Genomic DNA, 26,331 nt, shown 5'->3' with positions numbered 1-26,331 from the left:
GCGAAACGTTACGTACGCGTTTGCGTTAAGTGTCATTTTGTATGAGATTTTTGACTTTCCAAAACGTCCCGCTTGGCGCGCTGTTAAAAAACCCATACAAAATGAGACTTAACGCAAACGCGTACGTCACGTTTCGCTATCGGCTAAATTTACACTAGGGGCACTGAAATGTATGGGAAGATACGTGGATTCGGATAGATTCTTACATCTCGGATCCGGATCGCAAACCCTCTTTGGACGGATTTCATTTTCATTAATTAGGTCGAATCAATTCTTTATATTGCATGAAGTAATTGAAAGTAATAAGTACGTCAGGCAATAGTTAACTCGACATTCTACAGATAAACAAATGTGTATGTTTTAACTATTATTGAAAGTTAAAGTAGATATATGTCAAATGTAATGTCCCGCACTTTGATGAAGCAATATGGAATTGTACCCTTGGCCACGGACCATCATTATCATCTCGTGTTGCAACTTTATACAATCGATAGAATTTGATGCGTGAGAGTATAGTTTGACTGACAGCTGGAGAAGGGTTTATTCATTTAAAGATTTATAGTACTTTATTTGAGAATTCCAATTGAAAACTTGTGAAATATGGTGATGATAAGTATATGTTCAGACGATACAATCTTAATTGAAAATGTATCTTTTTACTTCAAAGCCGATTGCAATGTTACATAACTAACAGGAAATATTTTACATCTGTCTATAATGTACACTAAATAAAGCAATAAAGGGCCTATTCTACAAATCCGTACTTGTACCTACAAAGTAATGGGATAAAATCAAATATTACTATTTCCTGTTCCTTTAATAAATCTAAGTACTTAATTGTTTTTAAAGTGACTGAAAAAAAGTGTCATCGTTCGAGGAGTACAATCTTTGTTTTAATTATTTGTTCGTGTCACAGGCCCCACCCGGTATATGTAGGTACATATATTACTAGAAACATGCCCTTACAATTTTCACGTACGTAAATTCATAAGCAAATTAAGCGTAAAGATCATGAAACTTCGTCCACATATATAATTTCAGCACGTCCTACCTCTCAGAGTTGCGTAACCAGAACCCAATTACTAGAGATTTATGCCGCCAACATAATTAACTTACGAACGTTAAACAAGAATTACGTACGTTTCTAGTTGGTGCAGCGTTTCGTGCGAGGTGCAGCCGACTTCGGTAAGATTGGGTTTAGGCGTGAGTTTACTGCGTGTACGAAAAAGTTTCTTATATTTCAACGCCGTATTAGCCTAGTTGTTACTGAACCTACGTACAAAGCAGGAGGTCCTGGGACCGAATTCTGGTAAGGGCATTTAACTGCGTGTTTAATAACAAATATCTGTGCCTTAGTTATGGATGTTTTGAATGTAAGTATTTATATATATCTAAATATTATCTGTGGACCTGTCGTCGTCCAGTCGTCCTATAATATTTACCTACATAGAGAATTAGATTCTAATTTTTCTGTTCCCGAAATTTAAGAATCAATAACGAATGTTTTCAATTTTCGCACTGAAGCCCAAAGCAACGTCAGTATTCAATTGCACATTTTCATAAATAGACCACTTTGTTCACGTAATCAAACCTATACCTACAAGTTTAAATTCCTCATTTCCAGGGATATGCCCTTAGGAGATCATTGGTAGGATATAAAGTAAATATGCTATTAGCTATTTAAGTTACACATGATGTGTTTACCTTTTTTCTGAACAGTTCAGCTATTTTGAAAAATTAATAATGGTTTACAAATTGCCATCAGTGGTTGGGACTTTCTTTTAGGTGAATGAACCTGTATCAGGATGCCCCGCTCCTCCATAACTTACAGTCTTATTACTTATTTCAGGAAATATTGTACACATGAAAGTTTTTAAAATAACATAACAAAAAAATTTACATAACAAATAGGCAAGCATTCACAATAACACATGACTAAATAAGATTACGTAAATATCACTCATTGAAAGCACTAAAGCGACACTAAGTTAGGTTAAAAGCTACACCGATTAATAATTACACCAACATAACTGTACCACTTTGTCACCGACACGCAAGACAGTCGTTCCACAAAAATAGCGATTTCAAGATGGCGTCTAGATAATAGAGGACGATTTAATTGTATTAAAACGTTAGGCCGAGGGCACACGGCAATCAGCTAATGCTGGTGCATGCCAACGGGACACGCAACTCTAGTTTAGGAAAAATGTGATATTAGTGTGTGTTCATGTAAGCTGTTCTGCTAAGCAAAACGCTTAACATGGATTGGTTTATCGGAGATAGTATATCGAAATTATAAATTGGTTAAGTTAAAATTAAAAAGAACGATGTTGGAGCCTACACCTGGTTGAAATTTTTTTTTATCAAAATCTTTGAATTGACCCCTTGAGCTTTCTAAAAGACCGTCATACGTACTTAAAGGACACAAAAAAACCATGCTATTAGAAAAAAATGGTTTTAAGTAAAGAAAATACGTGAGTATGTTTGTAAAAGAAAGACCAAGCGTTTTGCATAATTGTATCCTTTCCGATCTAACCTACCCCAATCTAACTTAAATAACCGGATTATTTGTGTTCCCATACTAAATCACTATCATATCAATATCTAAAACATCAATCTACTACCCTCTGTTTGAATTTAGTCTTAAGATTGTGACTCACTGGAATGAGATTCGGGCAAATCCCATACGAGCTGAATGGCGAGGCGTGCGCGGCGCACGTGGCCGACTGATTATGTTTACTTAACTATGTTCATACAACATATTAATTTGAAGCTTTTTGTTGGGAAAATGACTTTCGGATGCTGGGGTGGTAGAGAACATTCTTTACAGCGATAATTATAGTATAGTGAAGTTGGTATATAATTGTGTGGATGATAGGAATCATTGATTAGTGCTTTTGAGTCAATAAATAACTAGTTAAATAATTGGTTTAAATTTGTCGTTTATCAACTTTGCCAAAACCTATTGATTTCCGTTGGTAAAATATCGTATCACATTTACAAAAAAAAAAGTTATAAAGCAAAAAGTAGTAAATCTATGTAAATAGTATTTAAAAATCCTTATGGAAACAACGAATTACTCTTCAGAGAATGTAAATGGTATTTCGACTGACTACTATTGACTATTTCTTAACCCATGTACGCCCATTGCGTCATTTTAGACCCACTGAAAACATTAAAATGCGCCTGTAATCTCAAGAAGGTAAATTTAGTTCTGGGTATATTATGGGTTAAAAAAATACATGATTGTCTTATTTTACTTCAGTATTCTAGATTATTTATCTCCCATTTCTAAAACTAAACGGAGACAATATGACAAATGTAAATAAGTCGTACTAGCATCGCGCGGAAGCGTAATATTGTCTTCAATTTAAAAGTCTCGGTGCGTTGTCGTTCATGTAAATCACGCCCCACGTTGTTTGGTGCACACTACGTCTTGCCGCTGCCTCAGTTTTTATTTCTTGTTTGTCCATAAATTGAGAACAACGTTGCATCCAGGCAAATAAAAGTTTATTTTTGAACATTTCAAAAATATATGGCGGTGCACGCCAATGTTGTCTTTGTCTACATGTCGTGTCGTTTACAAGTTTTCTTAGTCGAGCAACGGAAGAACAACGTCTAGGTGACACTAACTCGTACTCGTAGTTGCTTTTTCCAAATCAGGTCAGAGTCATGTTTATCATTTCTTGCAGCAATATAGCGACTACATGTACATTATACTAGGCTAGCCATAAATTCTACTACGTAAATTGTACAATACAACTACCTATATGAATCAAAAGCTATTAAATTAAATAGTAAATATATAAAAAAAATACGAATCATCATCATCATCATGTTTTTTATGTTTCCATGTACATTATTTTCAGAGGTTGTGCAATAAAGAGGATTTGTATTGTATTGTATTGAATTTTTCAATGTTGGCATCCCTTGCGTTAATGCGTGCTTTTTAATGAACGACCCAGGCGCCTGAAAAATACGGACCAAATTTTTTTACCCGACATTGTCGGCAATTTCGATCCTATAGCTTCTAAAATTTTCTGTAACAAATTAACTGTTATGTGTCGCGTAGGGCTAGCCTTCTTCTCTAAGGTCTGCATAAAAAATATCCATAAGTTCAAATTTTGGCTTGCCGAGAGTCGGCAAGTTGCCTCATTAAACTTGAAAAATTAAACCATATTTATTCATGTTTTGGGCATAGGAGTTTCGTCTTATAAGTATGAGCTTGAACAATGTATTTTTTAACCTGGAATGTGGTATTCCAAGTACGTTAAACATAAGCTTCTAATTAATAGGGTATACATAGTTATACTGGGTCGTGCCTTCACTAAAATGGACCTATTTTCGCAAAAATTGAGTTCAGTGAACCTTTTATCTGGGTCTTCTCACAAAACTAGAGATGCAACGAATAGTGACTTGGCAGAATACCGAATACCAAATATTCGGCGGAGCCATCGGCCGAATAGCCGAATAATCGGCAAGAAGTTTCACCTAAAATGAAGTAAAATCGAACGCGCGCGTGCTGTATCTATTTCTCGCTGTAGGCAGTCTTTGATAGAAATTGCGCTTATTCTGCACGACATTGCGGTGCGTTAGATTTCGTCGTGTGTGTAAAAAATATTTTGTATTATTTTTCTCATCTTTTTGTATTACTATCTATGAATATACAGGTAGTCTCACTTGTAGTTTGTTACTTTTTATACCCCTCGTTTGCCGTTATCTAAGTGTTAACGTACTATTCGGTACTTGGACGAATACTATGCCACTATTCGGTATTCGGCCGAATAGTGAAATTGTGGCCGAATAGGCCGAATACCGTATAATGGCCGAATATTCGTTGCATCTCTACACAAAACAATAAAATAAACGATAAGATAATTATTGTCTTACACCACTATGTTAACTACATCTACCGCTTCTTTAGACCTAGATTCCTTAGATCCTTGAAAAATAATGAGGCGAGGGTTGACAACAAAGAAATATCATTCGGCATTTTTTTATGAATTATAAGTCTATTTTTTAAATATATAAAGCTTAATTAAATAACTTTAAAATCATAGGATTTATGATCAGACAAGGTAAAAGGCAAGTCTAACTAGCCTCCACCAACAAAAGTGAATTTGATACTCGTAATTACACGAGTCAATTGCCCTAGTATTATATAGGTCGTGTAAGCAAAATACATTAAATACAATCTTTAATCTCACTTAGATTATAGATTATATTTGCTTAATAATAAACTAATCATAATGTTAATCTAAATTATGAATATGCATAATACTTAATATTGAATGCCCTCGAGAACAGTAGTGGGCACCACTGTCCATTTTTTTTTAAATCCCCCCAAATTCCCCAGAGATTGAATCCCATGCGACGGGCATGCCCAGTGCGGCATCCCACAGGAGTTGAGGGAATCAACTTGAAACGGTACAACTATGCCACTGGTTTCATTTATATTGCGGCAATGACGTGGTTTTGGCTAAAGGATACTTCGCGACAATACTCTAAGGAGTATGTTTAGCGACTTTTAAAATAAAACAAAATGCGTTATTTGAATTAGTTTTTATAAATCGCGAACCTTTAGTATAATTTCGGTTGACGTTTAAAGTATATTTTAATTTGTATTGTTTTTTCTTATTAAGATGTGTCATATAGTTTATAATATTATATTGTAGCTGTCATATACAATTTAACTTCCTATAAACTAGTTGACATGATTTCGCAACGACGTCTCAGGTTGTAAAGACGCATTTAAATCTAATAACAGTTCTATTTAAATCTAAACGTATTATGATTCCAATCGTACCTCATCTGCCGCGCACCTGATGCCCCCTAACCTTAAGTCCGACCCCTAATGCTAGCTATGCTTAAATACTTTTTTCTGACCCTTGAATACCTATTATAAGACCCCACGAGTACAAAATCCTACGAAATCCCGACACAAAAGACTAATACCCCGTCATTTCATATTCAATTAAATATTTTGTTGGACGAAAAAATGATGCTTCGGATTTAGGGCGTTATATCATGGTAATGGTGGTGGTATTAGGGATGGATTACTAAACTGTAACTAGTCAACTCAGAGGCTGTGGCGTCTTCAAAACTTAGGGTAGCACGTTGTAGTAATTGAAGGGATGTTTACAAAAACTACATAACTGCTTAGAGCGGTTGACACTTTTTTAAGAACATTGTTAATCGTTTCAGGTGTCAATCAGTGTAGTCAGTTATATTGTTTTTGTAAACATCCCTTCATTTGTACGAGTACGTTTAACTTTGTTCCATTACGTTTTATACGTAGGTTTTTATTTTACTTCATAATTTATAAAATATTAAGTAAAATACCTATATCTGAAAATGATTAAACCTTATTAATACTAACCTAAGTTAGCGAAATTCACCAATTTTAACATACGTTTCCTACCCAATTTATTATGTAATAATATCAATGACAAGAAAAGTAGGTATAGAAATAAACGAATGTCGTTTCGTATAAAACGTTAGTGTTTACTTATTCATGACAATGGGTAGTAATTTGCGACTTAATACCTAGGTATCGTTCTAAAGTTTCTTTTTATACGGCACGACAAAAATGGTTTGTGTGAACGATAAATAGTGTGCTAGCCCTGCAGGGCAGTTCAACCCTAAAAATAACATTGCACATTTGGTCCATATCGTGTAGGTCGGATTAGTCCCCTAACGCACTGATTAGATATTAATGTGCCAGCGCAGTGGGGCGCCCTGAACTACTGGTATGCTACTCAACTCAATTATGGGTAAAATTTCAAGTATAACTGGTTAAAAACTTCTTAATTTATGGTTAGAGAACAGTCATACAAAGAGTCTTTCCAAGATTTTATGGGCCGCAATCGCTTGAATACCATATACTTATGAACTTACAATAAACAACTTTTTGAACTGTCTAATAGAATCCTGATTATTTTGAGTAGATACCTACATTCGAATATTTATGATTATAATTAAACCTTAAAAATTATTAATTCCTATATGCCTACTACCTGCATGTCACGAGTGTGTTGATTACCTATTTATATCACTTTACCGAATTTACCAGTTTTCTTTTTAACCTATGTGGTATTTCACATTTTCAGGCAGTAGAGTTTGCATACTAATTTATATTTTATTTGTTAATTTTTACTTATAATTATATAGTTCAAGAGTTTTTATATTGGAACCAACTTTTTGGCCAAATTTCAATAAAATTTATTTAGATAAATAGTATTTAGTAAAATAAATAGGTATTTGTATGAAGTAGCGGGCGCATGTTAATCCGGCTCGCAGATAACGCCTCGCGATTATGCGGAAGGGGTACATAAATTAGCAAAAATAATAACTTGATGAAGATGAAAAATCTTATCTTGCCGCTGATTTTTAATTAGATAACTCATTCGAGCGTGAAGATATACTATTTTCCACAGAACATATTTTATAATAGTAGAATCCTATATATTTTAAGATTCGAAATCTATATAAAAGTTACGTTAGTCGCGTATTCTAGAAATCTATGTAACTATTCTACAAATATATTGAAATGTTACTCGTTGGTACAAAGTTGTAATAAAAATACCTCTTTCCTTTTCCTATGACATAAAAACACTTTTGCTTACAGATAACTTTGTACTAGTTTGGAAATTAAATATTAGGAAACATAGTACATTTTCAATAATGTTTAAAAGTTATTTACTTAAGACCGTTTATATACTAAGTTGTTATGATTTTATGTTATCTTAACAAAATTAGATTTTAAGATAAATTTTCTTTGTTACAGCCAATAGTGTATGAAGGTCAGGACAAAAACCCCGAGATGTGCAGAGTTCTACTAACACACGAAGTTATGTGCAGGTAAGAACCTAGAACCTCCCCAAATTATTATTTCCGATTATCTATGTGTTCAAACATTCTGAAGGAAAAAAACTTCAGTTCGTAGAACTGTCATAACGTTCATTTGTCATAAACTTTGTATTTTCTGCTTGTCATCGTTCAGACTAACCTGCTATTGATACCACACATCAAGCATTTTACTATATCAACAATGCATAAGACACTTATATTGAATTTAAATCCAGACTTAACGGATTGTTTTGTTTTTTTTTATGCATTTACCTACTGATTAAAACAAAAGCTAATAAAACAATAGTAGTGACCCAACTTAAATAAAAATTAACCAATCTTAACACCGAGAACTAACTTCAAATCCTTAATTCGAACTTCACCAAAACAGCGAAGTGAGAGTCGTTATTAATTTAACCATTTGTTTTGCGGTTGTTTTTCCGGTCATAGGCTTTTATTTCTATCGCCTACCTTGCGTCGAGTCGAATCCTCGCGCGAACTAGAATAAGCGCGCTCTGCTATTACACATTAGCAACGGATCTTAGGTCATAGTTACACTAGATCGTTTGAGAGTTGCGCTAGTTAAGCATAGGGAATATGCGGCCGGCACTGCGTCTCGCCGTTAAAACGACGTGTGCGTGGAATAGTATCGTATCGACACAAAGCTGCATCTGTGTGAGCAATTAAAATTTTATTCCACCTTAGACGCAATATTGTGCACTCTTTCTGCGAGATATGTGCGTCCCGTCCGCACGTCTTCAGGGGAGGAGTCTCGGGGGAGTCTGTCCTTTCAATGTCTTTGCCCTTCGCGTCAAGGAGGCCCGGTAGGGCGCGCAATGTACACAACGCAAACATTGTGTGGAGTAGGCTTCTGGACATTGTTTTTGTATATCCACGTTCTGTAATGGCTTATTTTTCTTTAATACACATTGGCATGGTGTATCTAAATACTGTGTGAATGTTAATTATGCAAATTGAATTAATTTTTGTGATTTAATGTCACAACCATTCAAAAACTTTTAAGAACGGAACAAAACTGCGTATTATGACACAAAATCATTTTAGTTCGTAAGTTTATTACTAGTTGTCATTGAATCACACAAACTTTGATGTACCAATTGTGTACTTCCAATTACATTACTCTTCTTCCTTAAAACGCCGAAAAAATAAGGTGTTTAGTTGGTTCATTAATACATAATTATTTTAACCAAACAGGTTGTGACTATTGCTAAGTCTGACTTTTAGTTTTATATAGTCCTTTAAGCTTTCATTCAGCAACGGTTGCGAGAACTTTCTTATCCCTAAAATCTCGATCAAACAGCATTTACGCGGGATTTTATTTAATTTAAAGGCAACGTAACCTTTTCACTCGCAACGCATTATACTGGGAGCACTGTAAATGATACGGAACCCTTCGGCACAAATATTATTGATTTTCTTCCCTTCAGAGCAGAATAGCAAAGACGTGGGAAAAGACGACGAAGATTAAAGTTTGTATAAAAATACCTATGTAGAAACGAACTAGCTGGTTATGTTATGCGCTAGAGATCAATAACAAAAACCCATTTTGACCCATTGAAACAAACAAATCATACGATATCAAAATAAATATTCCCTAAATGGAATAACAATCGAGCAACGTAGGTATGTACGTTAAATAATGATTTTTTTTTAATTTAATATTCATATTTCAATGAATAATGGCAGATTTTTATTGGTACTTTGATTTTATCTTAACATAAACAAACTTGTCAACATTAAACTAATTTTACGGTTTAAACTCACGTGTTTTTAGTCACTCGCGCGATATACGCGAAAGCACGGCAGTCGTGAACGCTGCTTTCCAAAAAGCTGCCAAGTGCGAGTCGGACTCGCCCATGAAGGGTTCCGTACCATTTATGACGTATTAAAAAAAACTGTTTACTAGATCTCGTTCAAACCAATTTTCGGTGGAAGTTTGCATGGTAATGTATATCATATATATTTTTTTAATTTTTCATTCTGTTATTTTAGAAGTTACAGGGCGGGGACACACATTTTTTCACTTTGGAAGTGTCTCTCGCGCAAACTATTCAGTTTAGAAAAAAATGATAGGTATTATGAACCTAAATAACATTTTTAAAGACATATCCATAGATACCCCACACGTATGGGTTTTTTGAGTTTCAGTTCTAAGTATGGGGAACCCCCCAAAATTTATTGTTTTTTTTTTCTATTTTTGTGTAAAAATCTTAATGCGGTTCATAGAATATATCTACTTACCAAGTTTGAACAGTATAGCTCTTATAGTTTCGGAAAAAAGTGGCTGTGACATAATCGGACAGACAGACGGACATGACGAATCTATAAGGGTTCCATTTTTTGCCATTTGGCTACGGAACCCTAAAAATGGCGCGCGAATGACTAAAAACACGTGAGTTTAAACCGTAAAATTAGTTTCACGATAGTATGTCTACGACAATTTAAATTCGACTATTGAAACTTGTCAACATTAGCACGATCCAATAAGTACTGCGAGTAGGTATTATTTATGTGATTTTATGATTAATAAGATAAGGATGGAGGATGAAAAACAAATTACATATACTCTATGTCAATCACAAATGTACAGTTAAACTATTTTGTCGTCAACTAACTTACGATGTTCTAAAATGTACGCTTTATTTCAGTCGGTGTTGTGACAAGAAGAGTTGTGGCAACAGAAACGAGACTCCATCAGATCCTGTTATTATAGATAGGTAAGTGTTTACAAACTTTATTCTAGACCTTATAACAAAGATGTTTGTATCAAAAAGGCTAAACGGCCTGATTCGAACTTTAGGATACGTCAAAAATTTTCTAAAGATTACTATATGGAGCGTATCTTTAGCAAATATGTGACGTGTCTTAAAATTCGAACCGGGCCGAAAGGTAGAATGTAATTTCAGGACGATATTATGTAACAAATCATTTAGCAATTTTTAAGGAACGAGCTTAGTACAATTTGGAAATCACCAGCCAACCGTTGGTGCAATAAATATAGTAATATAACATACTCTCTGGATACTGAAATTGTAGAAAATATTTTTATAAAATTATGTAAGTACATAGATGTTTATTCCTTATAGCTGCATTAGCGAAAAACAAAATCCATATAGAATTAAAAATTTCCTGTCTTAAAATAATTATAAAAAAAAAACGAAAAAAAACAAACCAAACCAAAGTGACATGGTCCCTTTACGTTAAATTGTACTTATAAAAATATTTTCTGTAATGTCAATACCCAGGGAGCAAAATAGGGCCTACGTTTGTATTGAGAAGCCTTAATAAGACTAGGTTTATATATTCCCAATAAAGACCACTATTTAATTCAAAACAAAACGTTATACATACATTTATCATTTTGCTTCCTCTATAAATTACAAAACGAAAGGTGTGAAATTAAACGTGTACATAAATGATAATCAATCTCAAAACTCAGGCAAATGCATTTCCCCGATTCGGTAACTTTGTGTTCGGTTCGCTTTGCACTTTGGCTATTTTTGTTGCCTCGAAGTCTGCGGGGCAAAAGTTTACCTTCATTACACCACTCAATCATGATTTGAGTACAATGAAATGCAGTAGGTATCTATCTCATTTGCCACTTTTTTGCGAATCTCTGAAAAATGTGGAAATGAAAATTTGAAACAAATTACGGAAGTACTTTTAAAAACGAATATAATTTTGCTGCAGAGTATTGTTCACGTTACTTTATGATGTCACTATACATTTTATGTGACTCCTGTAAGAGCCTTTAAGGTATACTTGCAGAATACATTTTAGATTTTGAATTTGAAGAACTGATTATTTATGATATTATTAGCAGTGAAAGTTGCTAAGTATTTCTATCTCTATCTATATGGTATATATGGTAGCATTAATTAAATGGTTAAAACCTATTCTTTATTACAAGAGGGTCGTGAGCAGGCCATTTTGAGCACCCCGTTCGCTTAGCTACTTCTGCGGCTGGCTCCATATTCAATCAAAATCAAATTCAGAAAATATCACTAAAATACGCCCTTTAATTAGCTGCCGAAATAAAAACAAAAGCCATCTAAAATACCCCACGTACTCACGCTGCGTCATTCATAAATTTGAATTTCGAATATTTAGATTAATGCCCACGAGCTACTCAGACTGACAAATATCGAAATTTCAATAGAATTGAACTATTGGTAGGTGCTGTCGGGACGTGCCTTTATTTTTGGTCCTTTTTCGGGAATTCAATAGAGATAGGCGTCTCCCGATCGTACGTCGTTCGATATTCAAAATGTAGGGTTGCGAACAAGTTAATGTAGAAGGAATTGATGGTAGAAAATGTTATAATAGTACATTACGATACAAGTGCGAAAAATAGGAAATTCGAAACGAGTGGCGATAAATCAAAACACGACCGAAGGGAGTGTTTTAAATCGACACGATTTGCGAATTACCTATTCGCACATGTATCTTACAACGTTTTACAGTACATATGGCCCTTTAAATGTTCGACATAGTAATGTAATATGCTAATTTTCGCACACGTGCGGTAAAGTAGCACCATATGTGCTGTAATATTACATTACGATACAAGTGCGAGCGAGTGCGAGCCAATATGTTAAATCAAATCGACACGAGTTGTGAATTACCCATTGGCACATGTATTGTAGGTAGGGACCACGTATTACAGTACGTATGGCCCTTTAAATTTTCGACATATCTAGTTACGTAATGTGCTAATTATCGCACTAGTGCGGTAAAGTACCATATGTACTGTAAAAATACTTACGTACTTATATCTGTGTACCTTTTAATTGATATCCCCATGTCTTATTAGATGTTAAACACTATGCAGTTCGACAAATATCGTAATTTGTGAAGGTAGGTAATAATTTGTTTGCTGAAATACATATAAAAAAAATGTAAACAACGGAACGGAATATTAAGTAATTCTGTACTTCTGCCAATAAAATCTATAGTCATGATATTTTTCGTGTAAATTTTTTTTAGATAAATGGTATTTACATCGGGACAACCCTACGGATCCGTTCGTCGGTTTTTGTAATTCGCTCCATTCAAATTTTTCCTACCTTGGAAACAAAAAAATGAACGGCAGCCTTTGTGAGCGAACTTTCCTTTGCTTTTCGGCGAGGCATGAAGTTAATCGTGGAAATTTCCTAACAGCTAATAAACTTGATTCAACGTTTGATGTAAATTAAACTGCGGTTCAAACGTGTGAGATTACAATCGATTTTTTTCGTTGAATATGCATTGGAAGTGCTGACGGTGGCGTAGCTTTCACGTTGTTTACGTGGGAGTTCTTCACGTCAATACCCACGCTAGTTTGCATTAATTGAATGACAATTGCAAGGTACTATCACGGTCAGAAGCCACTAATGTACCCCTGTATAATCCATCAGGCCGCGCCCTGTACACTCGCGTACTAATGTGATAATTGAAATTGTGCAATTGCGTGCGAAACGCCGCGCCGAATTCATTACAGTCGTGTTTTTCGCAATTTGCTGCTATCATCCTCTTTTTTTATACGCCGCCCCGGCGACATGATACTTTTTTGATGGTTTAATTATTTTATGCATGCGTCATAACATGGTTTTAGTAAATTAAATTGTAGCATACCTACTGCTGCTATTACATTATATGAAAAACATGGTACTTTAAAAGGAATGTAAGATATCGTCCCTTAATGTATGTTATTTAATTATGTTACAGTTACTGACTTATAACGTTGGAAAAACAATCACATTTTATACGATATATATAACTAATCCTGAAAAAACATCCCCAAAGAGATGAACTAGCGAGAACTGGCGTCCCATCTTAAAGGTCGGCAACGCACTTACAACCCCTCTGGTGTTGCAGGTGTCCATGGGCGGCGGTAATCGCTTACCATCAGGTGAACCGTCTGCTCGTTTGCCTCCTCTATCATTAAAAAAAAAAACCATGAATCCAAATTTGATACACGCCGGACGCGCGAAACAAAACAGTTTAACAGACGCGTTCGGTATCGATAACACGGTATAATTGACGTAACGGTAAAAGCGGCCAACAATCCAGAACCCTTCGAATCAGCAGCAATTTGTTAAGTGGATTTTTGGCCGAGACACGCGCGGCTCGTTGCGCCTCTGTACACAATTTCATTATCTCTGCTCGCGCCCGCGGCCGACTACTATTAACTTATGCGATGCTGTATTTCAGCTGTGTAATTTTTTTCCAATTTGTATTCCTGTTAGGTGAAAAATGTGACCGCTTTTTAAGGCAAGATTTTTCTTGGTTATGTGTTTTCTTTCATTTGTTTTTATTTTTAAATTTAATTTATTTGGCTGTGATTCTGTCAAAAAAGACGTATTCACCCGCTCACATGTCCTGAAGCTCCTTGAGCTTGTGAAGAGTGTGTGTGAGAATGTGCAGGAGAATCGACTAGTTCATTTTGATAATTTTAATGACAATTGCGTGTTCAAGGGGTTTGGATTACATTAAAAGAAGGACTTTCAAAATCAATTCGCAGCCACGCAACCGTCCCCCAGGCAATCACTTAAGAATTTTATGAAGCGTAATGATTAAGATGTTTCTGTTTGACTGTAAAACGAGGGGACTGGTACTAAACCGAATTGTTGTGTTAAACATATTGTGACTGGAATAGCTATTAAAGGATTAAAAGTATTCCATGCTTTATAGTTAGTCAATCATACCTAGATTGATGGGGTGGATGGGAACTCAGTCCACAATCGTTTTTTGTTGGTTAGTTCCGAGCACTATTTATTGGTATTTGTTAATAAATATGTATAAACATTGAGGACTTTTGACGATGACATTAAAACCAACCTTGTAACTAACAATACTTCATAGTGATCATAGCATATGTAATGGGTATAAGCTATTATACTTTCTCCATGCATGCGTTTATAAGGTAGGTACATAACCTATGCATTTGAAAAAATCTAAAAGAATTGGGACATAAAAATAAAGGTATTGATGTATTCTAAGGCCTTTGTTATTTTTGATGTGAAAATAAAATTGGTAACATTTCTAGAGGTCGACGCTAAAGGGGCAAACATGGCTCGACATATGGCTGACATCTATATTACAATGGGATCTTTACACCCTATTTCGGGAGCAACAAAATCAATTTCCAATTCGATATGACCCTCCTGCGCTTGGTATTTGATAGACATGAAATCGATCATTTTAGTTTTATAGTTGAAAATGTTGGTTGAAGATGTTAATCCTTATAATACCTAGATACCTAGTAGGTAGTGCGGTTCTATGTATTAGGCTGCACCTAATTTATTTAATGTAATGTTTACGTAACTTTTTTTCATATTGGACCATTGGTTTCTGGTATTGGACTATTAGTAACTGAAGACAGTGTAAGGAGTCGACTGTTTAAAGTTTTATTTCCGTTTTAGGCCTCATCGGATATAAAAACGACGAACCGTCTCTTAGCAATAGCACCACTAAAGTTTACGCCGATCCTGTTTCCCGTTAACTACCAATTTGCATTGATCTAAAAATGAGATGTAGATACTGAAACTCTTTTAAATAAAACGCTTGCTATTTTGCAGAAGCTCGCTTCTTTGCCTGCAGTTTTCCGGTAATTTTCGGTCCCGCGAACGGCGCTGCCGAGAATCACGGCTATTATATTATCTCATTAGATACGCCCGCCGCCGCTGCGCCTTTTCGCCAAATAAATTCTTTTATAAGGGGCCGATTTCTCCATTAGGTTATTTTTACATAGATACCAAGAGCGCTTAAAAGGTTTGCGATTTTACGATGGAGATGTAGTGAGTCAAAGTTAAGATGAAGAGTTTTGCGAATTTATAGACACTTTCTAAAACATCGTAGGCTAATATGATTATATTGATTATGCAAATGATAAACTTTAATGAGATCGTTTTTTTGGTTTGTCTGTATTTGTTTTTATGATAAGTACTCTAAATGCCAAATATTTTTTTTTTATATTAATAAGAATTTTGTGTACAAGTACAAAAGCCATTTAGTAAATGGCATTTATCATACCCTAAAAAGAACGCCACAATAACGATTATTCTGATTTAATTAGCAAATAATGAAGTAAACTAACACTCATAATTAAAGAAAGCAAATTCGATTTTCATTCTGTAATAAATTTGCAGTGTTAACGTATAACAAGAACAATAAATTCCTATTACAAATAGTTTGCAGCAAGTTTGTTGGTGCGCGACCCGGTGCAGTTACACGGGAAAGTTTCGATAAGTTCATAGTCGCTTTATTAATAGCCTTGGGGTTTCTTTTCGTAGAAAAGGCTTTAATAATACCTTTTTTAATTCTACAAGGAAAATATTTTATATTTTATTGACTGTATTATAATTTAGGGATAAATTAGTCTACAAAGAACTAAATTTACTATGTGGATGCGTTTTTTGCACATTTTTTAATACAATAAATTTACAGCAAAAGAATGTAAATAGGACGTATAACACAAATACACTATCTCGAAATCGTAAAGACAAATCACAAATTTCCGTATAAAAACCGGGACGCAAAGTAATTCGGCACACTTACAACGTAATGTAAACCAAAAAAAGAATACTGGTCCCAAAAGCTTACCCTGGGGAACGCCCGCGCGCTCGCCGGCCCGATACAGACGCGACGGCGGTGATTAGGCTTCTTATCCACGAGATAGCGACAGAAACTGTGTAAGACTTAACAACTATGACCGTTTTCTTATTCCCTCCAACCAAGCATTTTCTTGCCGTCGACTCGACTTATCTAATGCTCGACTTAAAATTCGTACATCTGTAACTTTTAGTATTTATAAATTTTGTTTTAAGAGCTGCATATTTAAGGGCACTAGAAATCTGACCTTAGGTCAATAAATCAAAGCGGCAGTAATGAGACGTCTCATTGCTGATTTATATCGGCGGAGGTACTCAGCCCTCTGATTTTTCTACTCGATAAGTCCGGGTGACGATCGTAAATTGAAATATGATAAAGTCGCAGTAATAAGCCTCGGTAATCGTATCGACCCTCGCTGCACGCTCCACTGACGAAGCAAAATGTCATACTAATATTCCTAATATATTTCATTTAAAACAGTACCTTCCTTCCCACTCCTCTTAAAAAAGGGAATGTTATCAAAATTATTATTTTTTCCAGAACCTTTAAAATTCAGGAAAAAAAAGAATAAAAATCTTTATTTCATTTTTATTTAAAAAAGTATATATGGTCAAACGTATGTAAACATGTTACTATAAATTAACAGATCTTTTTGACAATTCAAGGGAAACTGTGGGCTTTCGAGGTTGTTTTTTTTTCTGTGATATAAGTATCTATTTACGCAGAAATTATACAAACTGCACAAATATATTAAGTATATTTGTATTGTATTAACAATACATTACAAATATATTATTTATTACAGACCAATAACAAAAAAACGGTACACACAAATGAAGCATATAAATTAAACTATGGTAGGCAATAGGCGGTCTTATCCCTAAAGAGCGATATGTTCCAGACAACCTTGAAGTTGGTACTTAGGTCTTTGTATTTTTTTTATTTACAAGTATTATATATACTGTAAGGAATAGTATATAGTGTATAATTATATTTCAGTACGCATATTCTTTCCTCGAGTGACCTTCCTCTCAAAGTTCCTTTTATGGCATCACCATGTTCAGCTCTTCTATCTCCATTCCGACCTCATTTCCGATTCCAATACGTGATTCGTCGGTTCGCAAATTATTCGGTGAAAATTCACCATCTCGTTAGAATGTGCGATCGGGGCGGCGAGCCGAGCCAACCGCTTGATAAATTGTCTGGAATAATAATGATGAATTGCAACTAGCCCGATCCTGGTGTTGATTCAAATCTATGGAGCAATTCTACTGCCCCTTATAATACGGACTTAAAAGAATGTGGACGCGCTTCGTGAAAGATTTCTGGACTTATTGACTCTCTAGGGAATGATGCAGTTCTTGCAGGTATTTTAGTATAGAGTAAATCATAATACATTCATGGGTGTAACATAAACATTATCATACATTAACTTTAACGGTGACAAAGAATATGTTTTAGTGATGCATGTAATTAACAGTAATTATTCACATTTGAGCACAAGTTCGGATGTCGTGCGCCATAACCAACGCAAGTGGTATATAAATAAACGGAAACACAAGCGGACCACGCTAATGCAATTTACAAAGCAGGCAATCACGAGAGCTAGCCACATTGTTGTACAGTCGCCGTCAAAGAGCAAAGGAAGGAGCTCTGTCCCTTAATAATTAATTGGCGTTTAAACGCGCTGACGTCTTGAGCTCCGCTGGGGCTGCATATGCTCTTGTAGGTGTGTTTCGGAACATCTGCTAAATTCCTATTACGCTGCTGTTTGGTCGGGAATCGCTTTGGCTTTGGTAATGGGTGTGCGAATTATGGAGCACTGCATATTATTTAGCGCTGGAATATTCAAAATAATATACGCGTATTTCTAAAATCCAACTTGAACTTAATCTCTCAAAGAAGTTTTATTAACCTTTAACATTTTTGCAGTTTTTGTGAGGACCCTCGTAAATGTGATTCTTACTTAACGGGCAAAATAGTAATTTAAATGCAAGTGCATTTATAAACCACAATTAGAGGGACGTAAATTGAAGAAGATTGTAGACCATCAATCAAGCAAAAAGGCATGATTACATCCAAATCTAGATAACTAATTGAATGGGCCACTCGTATAAATTGAATTTAAGTGATGTTTTGCTTTTTGCGGTTAGATAATAATGATACCGTTGTCATTAAGTTAATGAATATGAAAACGAACTACCATGTTTTTTTATGTTTGTCTAAACAGTTTTTTTATCAGTCATGAAACAATGATTGATATATTGAACTTAAATTGAAGGTAAAGATTATTACATATTATTTATTTCCATTACATAAACTTTGCTTGAATTATGTAAATAGGTACCTCCACATCTAATTTGATGGTATAAAGATTTTGTTAACAAGAAAATGTTACAATAAAAACTCAAAAAGTAAAGTATTAAAATTACAGCAATATGAAGCCTAAAATATCAATTTAGCTTGTCGACGACGAACACAAAAATGACAAATAAAATACGAGTACCGTATCCTATGAAATAGTACTTCTAAATACTGGCGAAGCCACAGTAACAATTTGTTTGCCATCCGACCCGCCTCACGCGAAGCCATCATAAAAGCAACAATTAACGTTAGTTTGTTTTACTGCCAACTGCTACGCGTGTTTGTCTTCAAAGATGGCACGCATGAATTCCGTTTAACTTTCACAAACATCAGAAATACCTTTATTAACTACCCAAGAATCAGGAACAAATCTCCGGAAACGATTTTTTATTATAAACTGGAAATTTTGTCATTACATCCAATTTAAGCTTTGCCAATATGGCGGTATTAGATTTGAAATTTTCAACGAACAGAAGCAAAGAGGGCGGATGATAAAACCCCGTCACTAATTAAATGGGCTCGAGACGTCCTCTTCTTAATAGATAGGTATGTCGCTAATTTGGAGTCATTTTGTCGAGGTCTACCCAATATTAGAATCCGAATTGGAATTTAATTATTTTCGAGAATATTATTTTTAAGCCGAGAATTAGGTTAGTTAAATTGGAGGAATGAAATGACTTGTTGAATATGAGATATTTAATTGGTTTGTTTAATATGAAATATTTAATATTAATTTCATTTATCTCGAATAAGAGTGAGGCAAATAAAAGTGTTTTGAAGTATTTATGCAACAGGAGTTCAATGGAAAGTATACTTTTTAACTTTCTCTCGAAGAAAACCCGTTTTGGCATACATGTGCAGGGGTTGCCTTTGATGGCAGCGTCTTCGATTGTCGCTTGCAAATTCAATTTTCACTTTAAAATGCCACCTCGCATCACGTAGGGTGTACAACGTATATCGTAGAGTGGCTGTTACGAAAGTTGACGGATGGAAAAAGCGGTAAATATAAGTTATATTTTATTCGCTTAGACAATCCTAAATAATTTCCATTGAAATGAATTCTCATTTGCTAGATTATGTACCATAGATCCCTTTATCTCGATTAAATTGTGAACATTTTTTGCGGCTTAGAATATTTACTTACTTAAAAAGCGGTGGTGGCCGAGTGGATATGACGTCCGACTTTCAATCCGGAGGTCGTGGGTTCAAATCCTGGCTCGTACCAATGAGTTTTTTGGAACTTATGTACGAAATGTCATTTGATATTTACCACTAGCTTTTCGGTAAAAGAAAACATCGTGAGGAAACCTGCACACATCTGCGAAGAAATTCAAAGTGAAGAATATGTGAAGTCCCCAATCCGCATTGGGCTAGCGTGGGGACTATAGCCCGAGCCCTCTTGCACATGAGAGGAGGCCTGTGCCCAGCAGTGGGACGTATATAGGCTGAATTATTATATTATAGAATAGTTACAAAACATATTATCTTAAAATTTTGTTTTATTTTTTTCGGCTTAGAATATTTACAAAAAATATTATCTTATAATTTTGTTTTATTCATAATTTACCTGATATTCGAAGTATCGTCAATATCATCATTAACATTGGTATCATCCTTATCTTAGTTCTGATAGTGAAATGTCTTTCGAGTTTTAAGCATTAAGCTAAGGACAAAAACACAAACGAAAGTGATTGACATTATAAAATGTAACACTTTCCCCTTCTAAGTTACGTGACACTCTCGTACAGTACAACAATAAAATGTATCGATTTATTTCGATGTCAATACGGGACTGCAAAAGAAATTCGGTTAATACCAACAGGGGTATCTTAAATTGCATTGAGCTCCCATTAACGCCTTGTCAGATCGGATTTCGATTTATATTATTGATAAATGGAATGTATTGGTTGTGCTGCAGTAGAAAATGTATAAAATGAAAGTATCTACGTTATTGCATTTAGATAAGTTAACAGCTAAGTGAGGGTGAGTTTTGGTTGGGAATTTTGGTTGAGATCTCTTGTTTAGCTTTTAAAATATGTATAGATTAGATACCTCTGTTATTGAACCTTATTTGTCACATTGATAGAAAACAGCTATCGAAACTAAAATAATGTTTGAAAATAGTCACGTGACTTTTCGTAGCATCTATGATCCCGATCATTTTCGTTTGGCGATTGTCGATATACGATTGTCATATTGGCTAGGCCCTAATACACCATGTAGGTACTACATTTAATTCTTGTTTTCCGCAGTCTCTGAGACAAACTGGAGCAGGTGTAATTTCAATACAATTTGAAATGAAATAAACTTGATTTTATTTAATTTTTTTAGATTTTACTAATCTTCTAAGTAACTAAAGATCGTATCTCAACATTTTTTCTCTACACTAAAAACCTATAACGCACATACGTAGGTACAACTGTCGACGTTTGTTCTCGTTTGCCTTACAATTTCTCCCGTTGTCACGGCGGCTAATGAAAGAATTAGCTTTCATTACAACTGATACGTTCCTTAAAGGGATTCCCGAATGAAGACGAAGTGCCTTAGTAACCTTTCCGATGGAGGATCAATGAGGGACGAGAGGTCGCTTATCTGTGATTAGTTTTTTAGGGACCTGTAAAACGCTTTTAACTCTACTTACACCTTAACAGTATTCTGTTATTGAAAGGTATTGAAATATATAACAGGTCTGCAGAATATAATAATTTAAACAATATAAATACCTAATACAGATACTTACATATTACACAGCGAAGGCCGCATAAAAGAGTGTCACATTTTTTTGCAGCCTTCGAAGAATAACATATTATTGTAGGTGACTGTACTTATATAAATCTACATCATGTTTAGTATATTTTTGTCAGACGTAATACCATTCGAAAGTACGCTGACATCAGAAAGACATATATTTAAATGAGTGTGACAGTTATCATTATCATGCATTCCACTACACGTAACGAAACCACATAATTTTGTTATATGTGTACGATGGATTTAGCTTGTAAGCTTATTGACTACCGTCCGTCTCATTATGTGGATTTTTGAACTAAGGCCTTTTGTCAAACCATTACGGGTAAGCAATAAGAATCTAAAAGCGTAGAGACAGACTTTCAACTTAAATGCATGATTCATTAAATCGTCTCGATCCCCCCTAAAATCGTCGAGGAACTCGCTCTGCTTAAATTAGTGCGGAATTCATTTTCTTTTTTAATTCTTCTTCCAAATTCAAATAACCTTTTTTATTACACCGCATAAAAGGGTGGACCAGGACTCGGCTTCCGTGCGCTCTCAAACGCTAATTCCTTCTCGTTCCACGGATACTGATTGGACGATATATTTAACAATGCCACCGACACGCTTCTCTTCGAGAAAATACATCTTACGTATTTTTTTCTCGCACTGGGATTCCTTTATTTTCTTATTTTCCATTTGTATCCGGCACCAAAGGTTGGAAAAACAACCAAGGTTTATGCGTTAATGACACTAATAGCAATTAGTGGAAGGTCGTGTTTGGCTTGTACGGACGCGGTGTTTAGTTATGCGTCGTTTGGGGTACACAAGCATATTACAGGGCACCCAGCCCATGGAGGGTCTTAACGGGAGGTCGTTTGCTGCGCTGCCAGCCTTCTAAGATTAATGGCATTACGACAAGACCGTTTGTAAGAGACAAACGTGACAAAAAACTGAGTTGTAATTAAGTTGATCGATTTTTATAGAGGCCACATACTTTTTATTGTGCGAAGTAAACGAATTTTCAATACCTAATATGACCTTTGCTTTGTGCTTAAAAATCAAAAGATCTGTTGCCATTAGTGTTGGTTAAGACGAAAGTCCTTTCAGTTGTCAGCTTTAAGATTAGGCAATTTTTTTTCACAATCTTGTCATTAAGTCGAAACTAAAGTTCTTATCGGGACCCGAGTCTTTTGTAAATACTTAAGTCCTTTAAAGAGATCTCTGAAAAAGTGGACAAAAGCTTTCTAAAAAGCATCGTCTCCACATGCCAATTATGAGTTAGGTACACATAATTCAATAGCGCCTATCTTTCTTAGTGTTTATTTACTCGAAGATATAAACCTACAAATTTTCTGACGAAGTTTTTATCCGAAGTCTCGAATTCTTTTAAGTTGCGCTTAAGGCCCCGTGAGTCCAGGTTTTTCTCTCACTCTCACTGATCGTAAGCGTGAGCGAGATGGCTGGTTTAGTTTTTTTGTACGTTTTCAGTTTCACAAAATAAAAGTAGGTAATCGATGAGTTCGATTAAAAATAAAATTTCACATTTATAGAAGCAGTTTTCATAGTTTTAACTTTTGTGCAAAAATTGTTACAAACATTTAAGGTTTGGTTATAGACCTAATGTTCGTGTTTTTTTTCTATAGAACGAAACCCAATAAATGAAGTTTTGTACCGATAAAGTTACTAGAGAAAGGCCTCAAAATTTCTAATAAAATTTTTGGCAAAAAACACTACGATTTTTTTAAAACTGTACTGGTTGAACCTACTGCACCTTAATGTAAGCAATAATGGACTCGATTCGAGACTTACAAGACTCGGAAGTTTTTTAAGCGCAAAGTATAAGCGAGTCAAGTTCTTCAAATTTAGATTCAGAAGACTCGCGTCAGAACACTGCATGCTATTGGTTAGTGCGAGCATACCACATTATTAGTAATTGCTTAAACTTGTGAATTTGTAAAGTAGGGCCCCGGTTTTATACAACTCCTAAGTCAAGGATTATATTTTATAAAAAGATGGATGGGCGATGCAGCCTAGTCAACATCGACACTTTGGACATCATAAAATATTTAGCACTCATATCTCGCGGCGCGGTCCGAATATTATCGACTCTCCCATAAAACAGGAAACACTAGCGCGAGAAAGATAGAAATAGGAATTTTATAATGGTAAGAAGAGGATGCATTTATTGTACGATCTTTGGAAATTCGATGGAAACGTTTGCTTTCTTTTCCATCGGGTTTATCGCGGTCGTTATATTTTGATAGAGCAGTTTGGCTGGATCGCCGATATAACGTTTATGTTCTGGTTTCGGCGTGTTGCTCACGTTGGTTTTTGTTTCAACGTTTTGTTACCGGTTATTGTGTCTATTTATTCCGCTCGAGAACAGGCTCCATATAGATTGTTTCCGTCGTAAAGCCTTCGCATGTTTCTGTAAGGTTCAAGTTTTCCTTTCGCATTTTCAATAACCAAGGAAGAGCGGTGTCTCCCAATACAGGCAAAGATTTTGCTTACCGGGAGACATCATCCCTTAATTCAAAATTCAAAAATTTATTCTGCAAGTAGGCCTCAAGGGCTCTTTTACAAGTCAATACAACATTTATAGTAACATCATATAGTGACATGAAAAATACATAACAACATTTATAAATACAACAGCCAATATACCTGGGTAAACATTACATTATAATAATCTTAAAATAAATAATTACTACAATACAATAATAAATGATAATTAATAATAGATGTATAGTCTCTATGGTTAAAAACTTACAAATAAAAACATCTTTAGTTTATGAAATATACCTAAGAATTTGGTATTTTTTATATTCACTGATGAATATACTTTCTAAATTAATTTGTACGGAGCAAAACAATCTGCTAATATATATTAAAATTTTTGACCTATATGAAAATGAACAAAAAATCAATGCCTTGTACGAAATTCACAAACCGCTCTAGTAACTATGCTAAAACCAAATAAATAAGTGAGTAAGTAAATATTCTTTATTGTGCACCATACAGTTAAAAATAGACAGGTATTTAATACGTTTAATTATTTAATACCATAATTTTTAAAGGACGCATACAGATAGGAAATCGATTCCATGCATGTTTAATATAGGTCAAGATAAACCAAAAAAATATATAATATGTTTGATATATTTAACTATTGCTTTAATATAAATCAAATTAGTGATACTTTGTGTTTAAAGATGACTTTGATGACCAAATCGGTATTACCAAATTGGGTCAAACTGAAGTTCTCTTTTAAAATAATTTCCGGATCGCAAGGAGCTCAGTCACCTTGAAAGTTTTGTGATAAATATACCGCGGGGTTTTCGAATATGAAACGACGTACAATCGCATCTACAATTATTTAGGTACAATTTCTTCTAGGTATTTAGGTATGTAAAAAAATTGTGTTATAACATATAATATTTTTATAAAAAACATCTTAATAATATGTTTTTAGTGTTTATTTATCAGAGTTATCAGTGATTAAACACTAGGTAAAATATATTTTCACTCTACTAGGGACCCCTAATACTTATATTTTATATGTAATATGTATAAACAAAATATATGTCCCCGTCATTAGGATAGTTAATTAGACATTAATAAGTTGCAATGTAGGGTATGATGCAAAAAAGAAATACTGACAATCGATATTAATTTAAACCTAAAACCGATATTTCACGAGCCAACGCAGTATTTACTTTTGTTTCAATGACATAGAACAGCCCATTTGATGTCTAAGTTAACCTGATAATAAGTTTTTGGCAAAATTGTATTATTTGGTACAAGATTTTATCGGTGACTGTACTTTTCATTCCACAGGCTTATCAGGCTTATATTAATTAGTGCTTATCGAGAAAATTCTAAACACCTCAAGCACAATTAGGTTGTGTTGTTTTACCACAGAGTTTCTATGGCCACTTCCTATCAGCTTGATGATACCATAGTAGGTATTTCATTGTTACCCGACTTACATATGTATGCACATTTTCAGCTTTATTGGAAGTCGGTAGTGGGTCAAATTTAACTTGCTAGATTTGACCAGTACAAACATACATAGGTACATTGCAAGTTAAATAAAAGCTAATCATTTAGATATTTTTTTAGAGTTCGAACGGATAGTATACAGAAATTCATCTTTTATGTATATCTTAGCAGACTGTACGTCTCGGTATAATAACTCCCCGCCGAGGGCTGGCCGAGATGATACAGTGCTGCAGCCGGCATATTTCTTACTCCACACGCCAATATGTAATGACAAAATGCCCATTACTTTATCTAACGTTGCTAACGTTGCAGGACTTACAGGTATCTGGTTAACTCAGAACATCTGTACATATATATATAAATACACTACAGCTACTCTTACTGAAATAACATCTAGGTACTGTTTCTTTTTTCACCTTTCCAGCGATTTCTTTAAAAGAATTAGATATAAAGTTTGTTTTCTTTTTTGTAAGTTACGCAATTTCTCTACGAGTACAATCTCACTGATCTCAATCTCTTAAGCTATGTATTTTGAAAATTAATTTTGCATCGACTAGCTTTAAAATCGCGTACGTATTTAATCCGTACTTATTACTTCTTGGCTTGACATTTTAAGGAATGAAAATGTATTTCGATTTACTTTGAAGTCCATGCATTATACGACGGTAATATAATATAACGACAGTAACATTAAATAACATGTTCAATACAAATTTGTTCTTCGGCTACTCAACAAGTTTCCATTGTGTAAATAATCGATATACGTAAATA

The 26,331-nt window shown here is 34.6% G+C and overlaps 1 protein-coding gene across 6 annotated transcripts in view; it reads left to right on the top strand.

The window, feature by feature from the left end:
• The window catches only part of LOC133522825 (transcription factor collier), a 73,722-nt gene that overhangs the window by 22,056 nt on the left and 25,335 nt on the right, over window positions 1-26,331 (top strand). For all 6 annotated transcript variants that reach the window (XR_009800133.1, XM_061858289.1, XM_061858287.1 and 3 more), the window contains exons 6-7: window positions 7,787-7,860; window positions 10,518-10,586. Coding sequence is in view for 5 of the 6 variants with exons in the window: in XM_061858289.1 (XP_061714273.1) it covers window positions 7,787-7,860; window positions 10,518-10,586 (143 nt within the window). In the remaining variant the exon portion in view is untranslated. The remainder of the gene's footprint in view (window positions 1-7,786; window positions 7,861-10,517; window positions 10,587-26,331) is intronic.

The sequence above is a fragment of the Cydia pomonella genome, chromosome 11 (genome assembly GCF_033807575.1).
Source record: "Cydia pomonella isolate Wapato2018A chromosome 11, ilCydPomo1, whole genome shotgun sequence".
Taxonomy (NCBI): Eukaryota; Metazoa; Arthropoda; class Insecta; order Lepidoptera; family Tortricidae; genus Cydia; species Cydia pomonella.
This window is presented reverse-complemented; position numbering and strand designations above follow the sequence as displayed.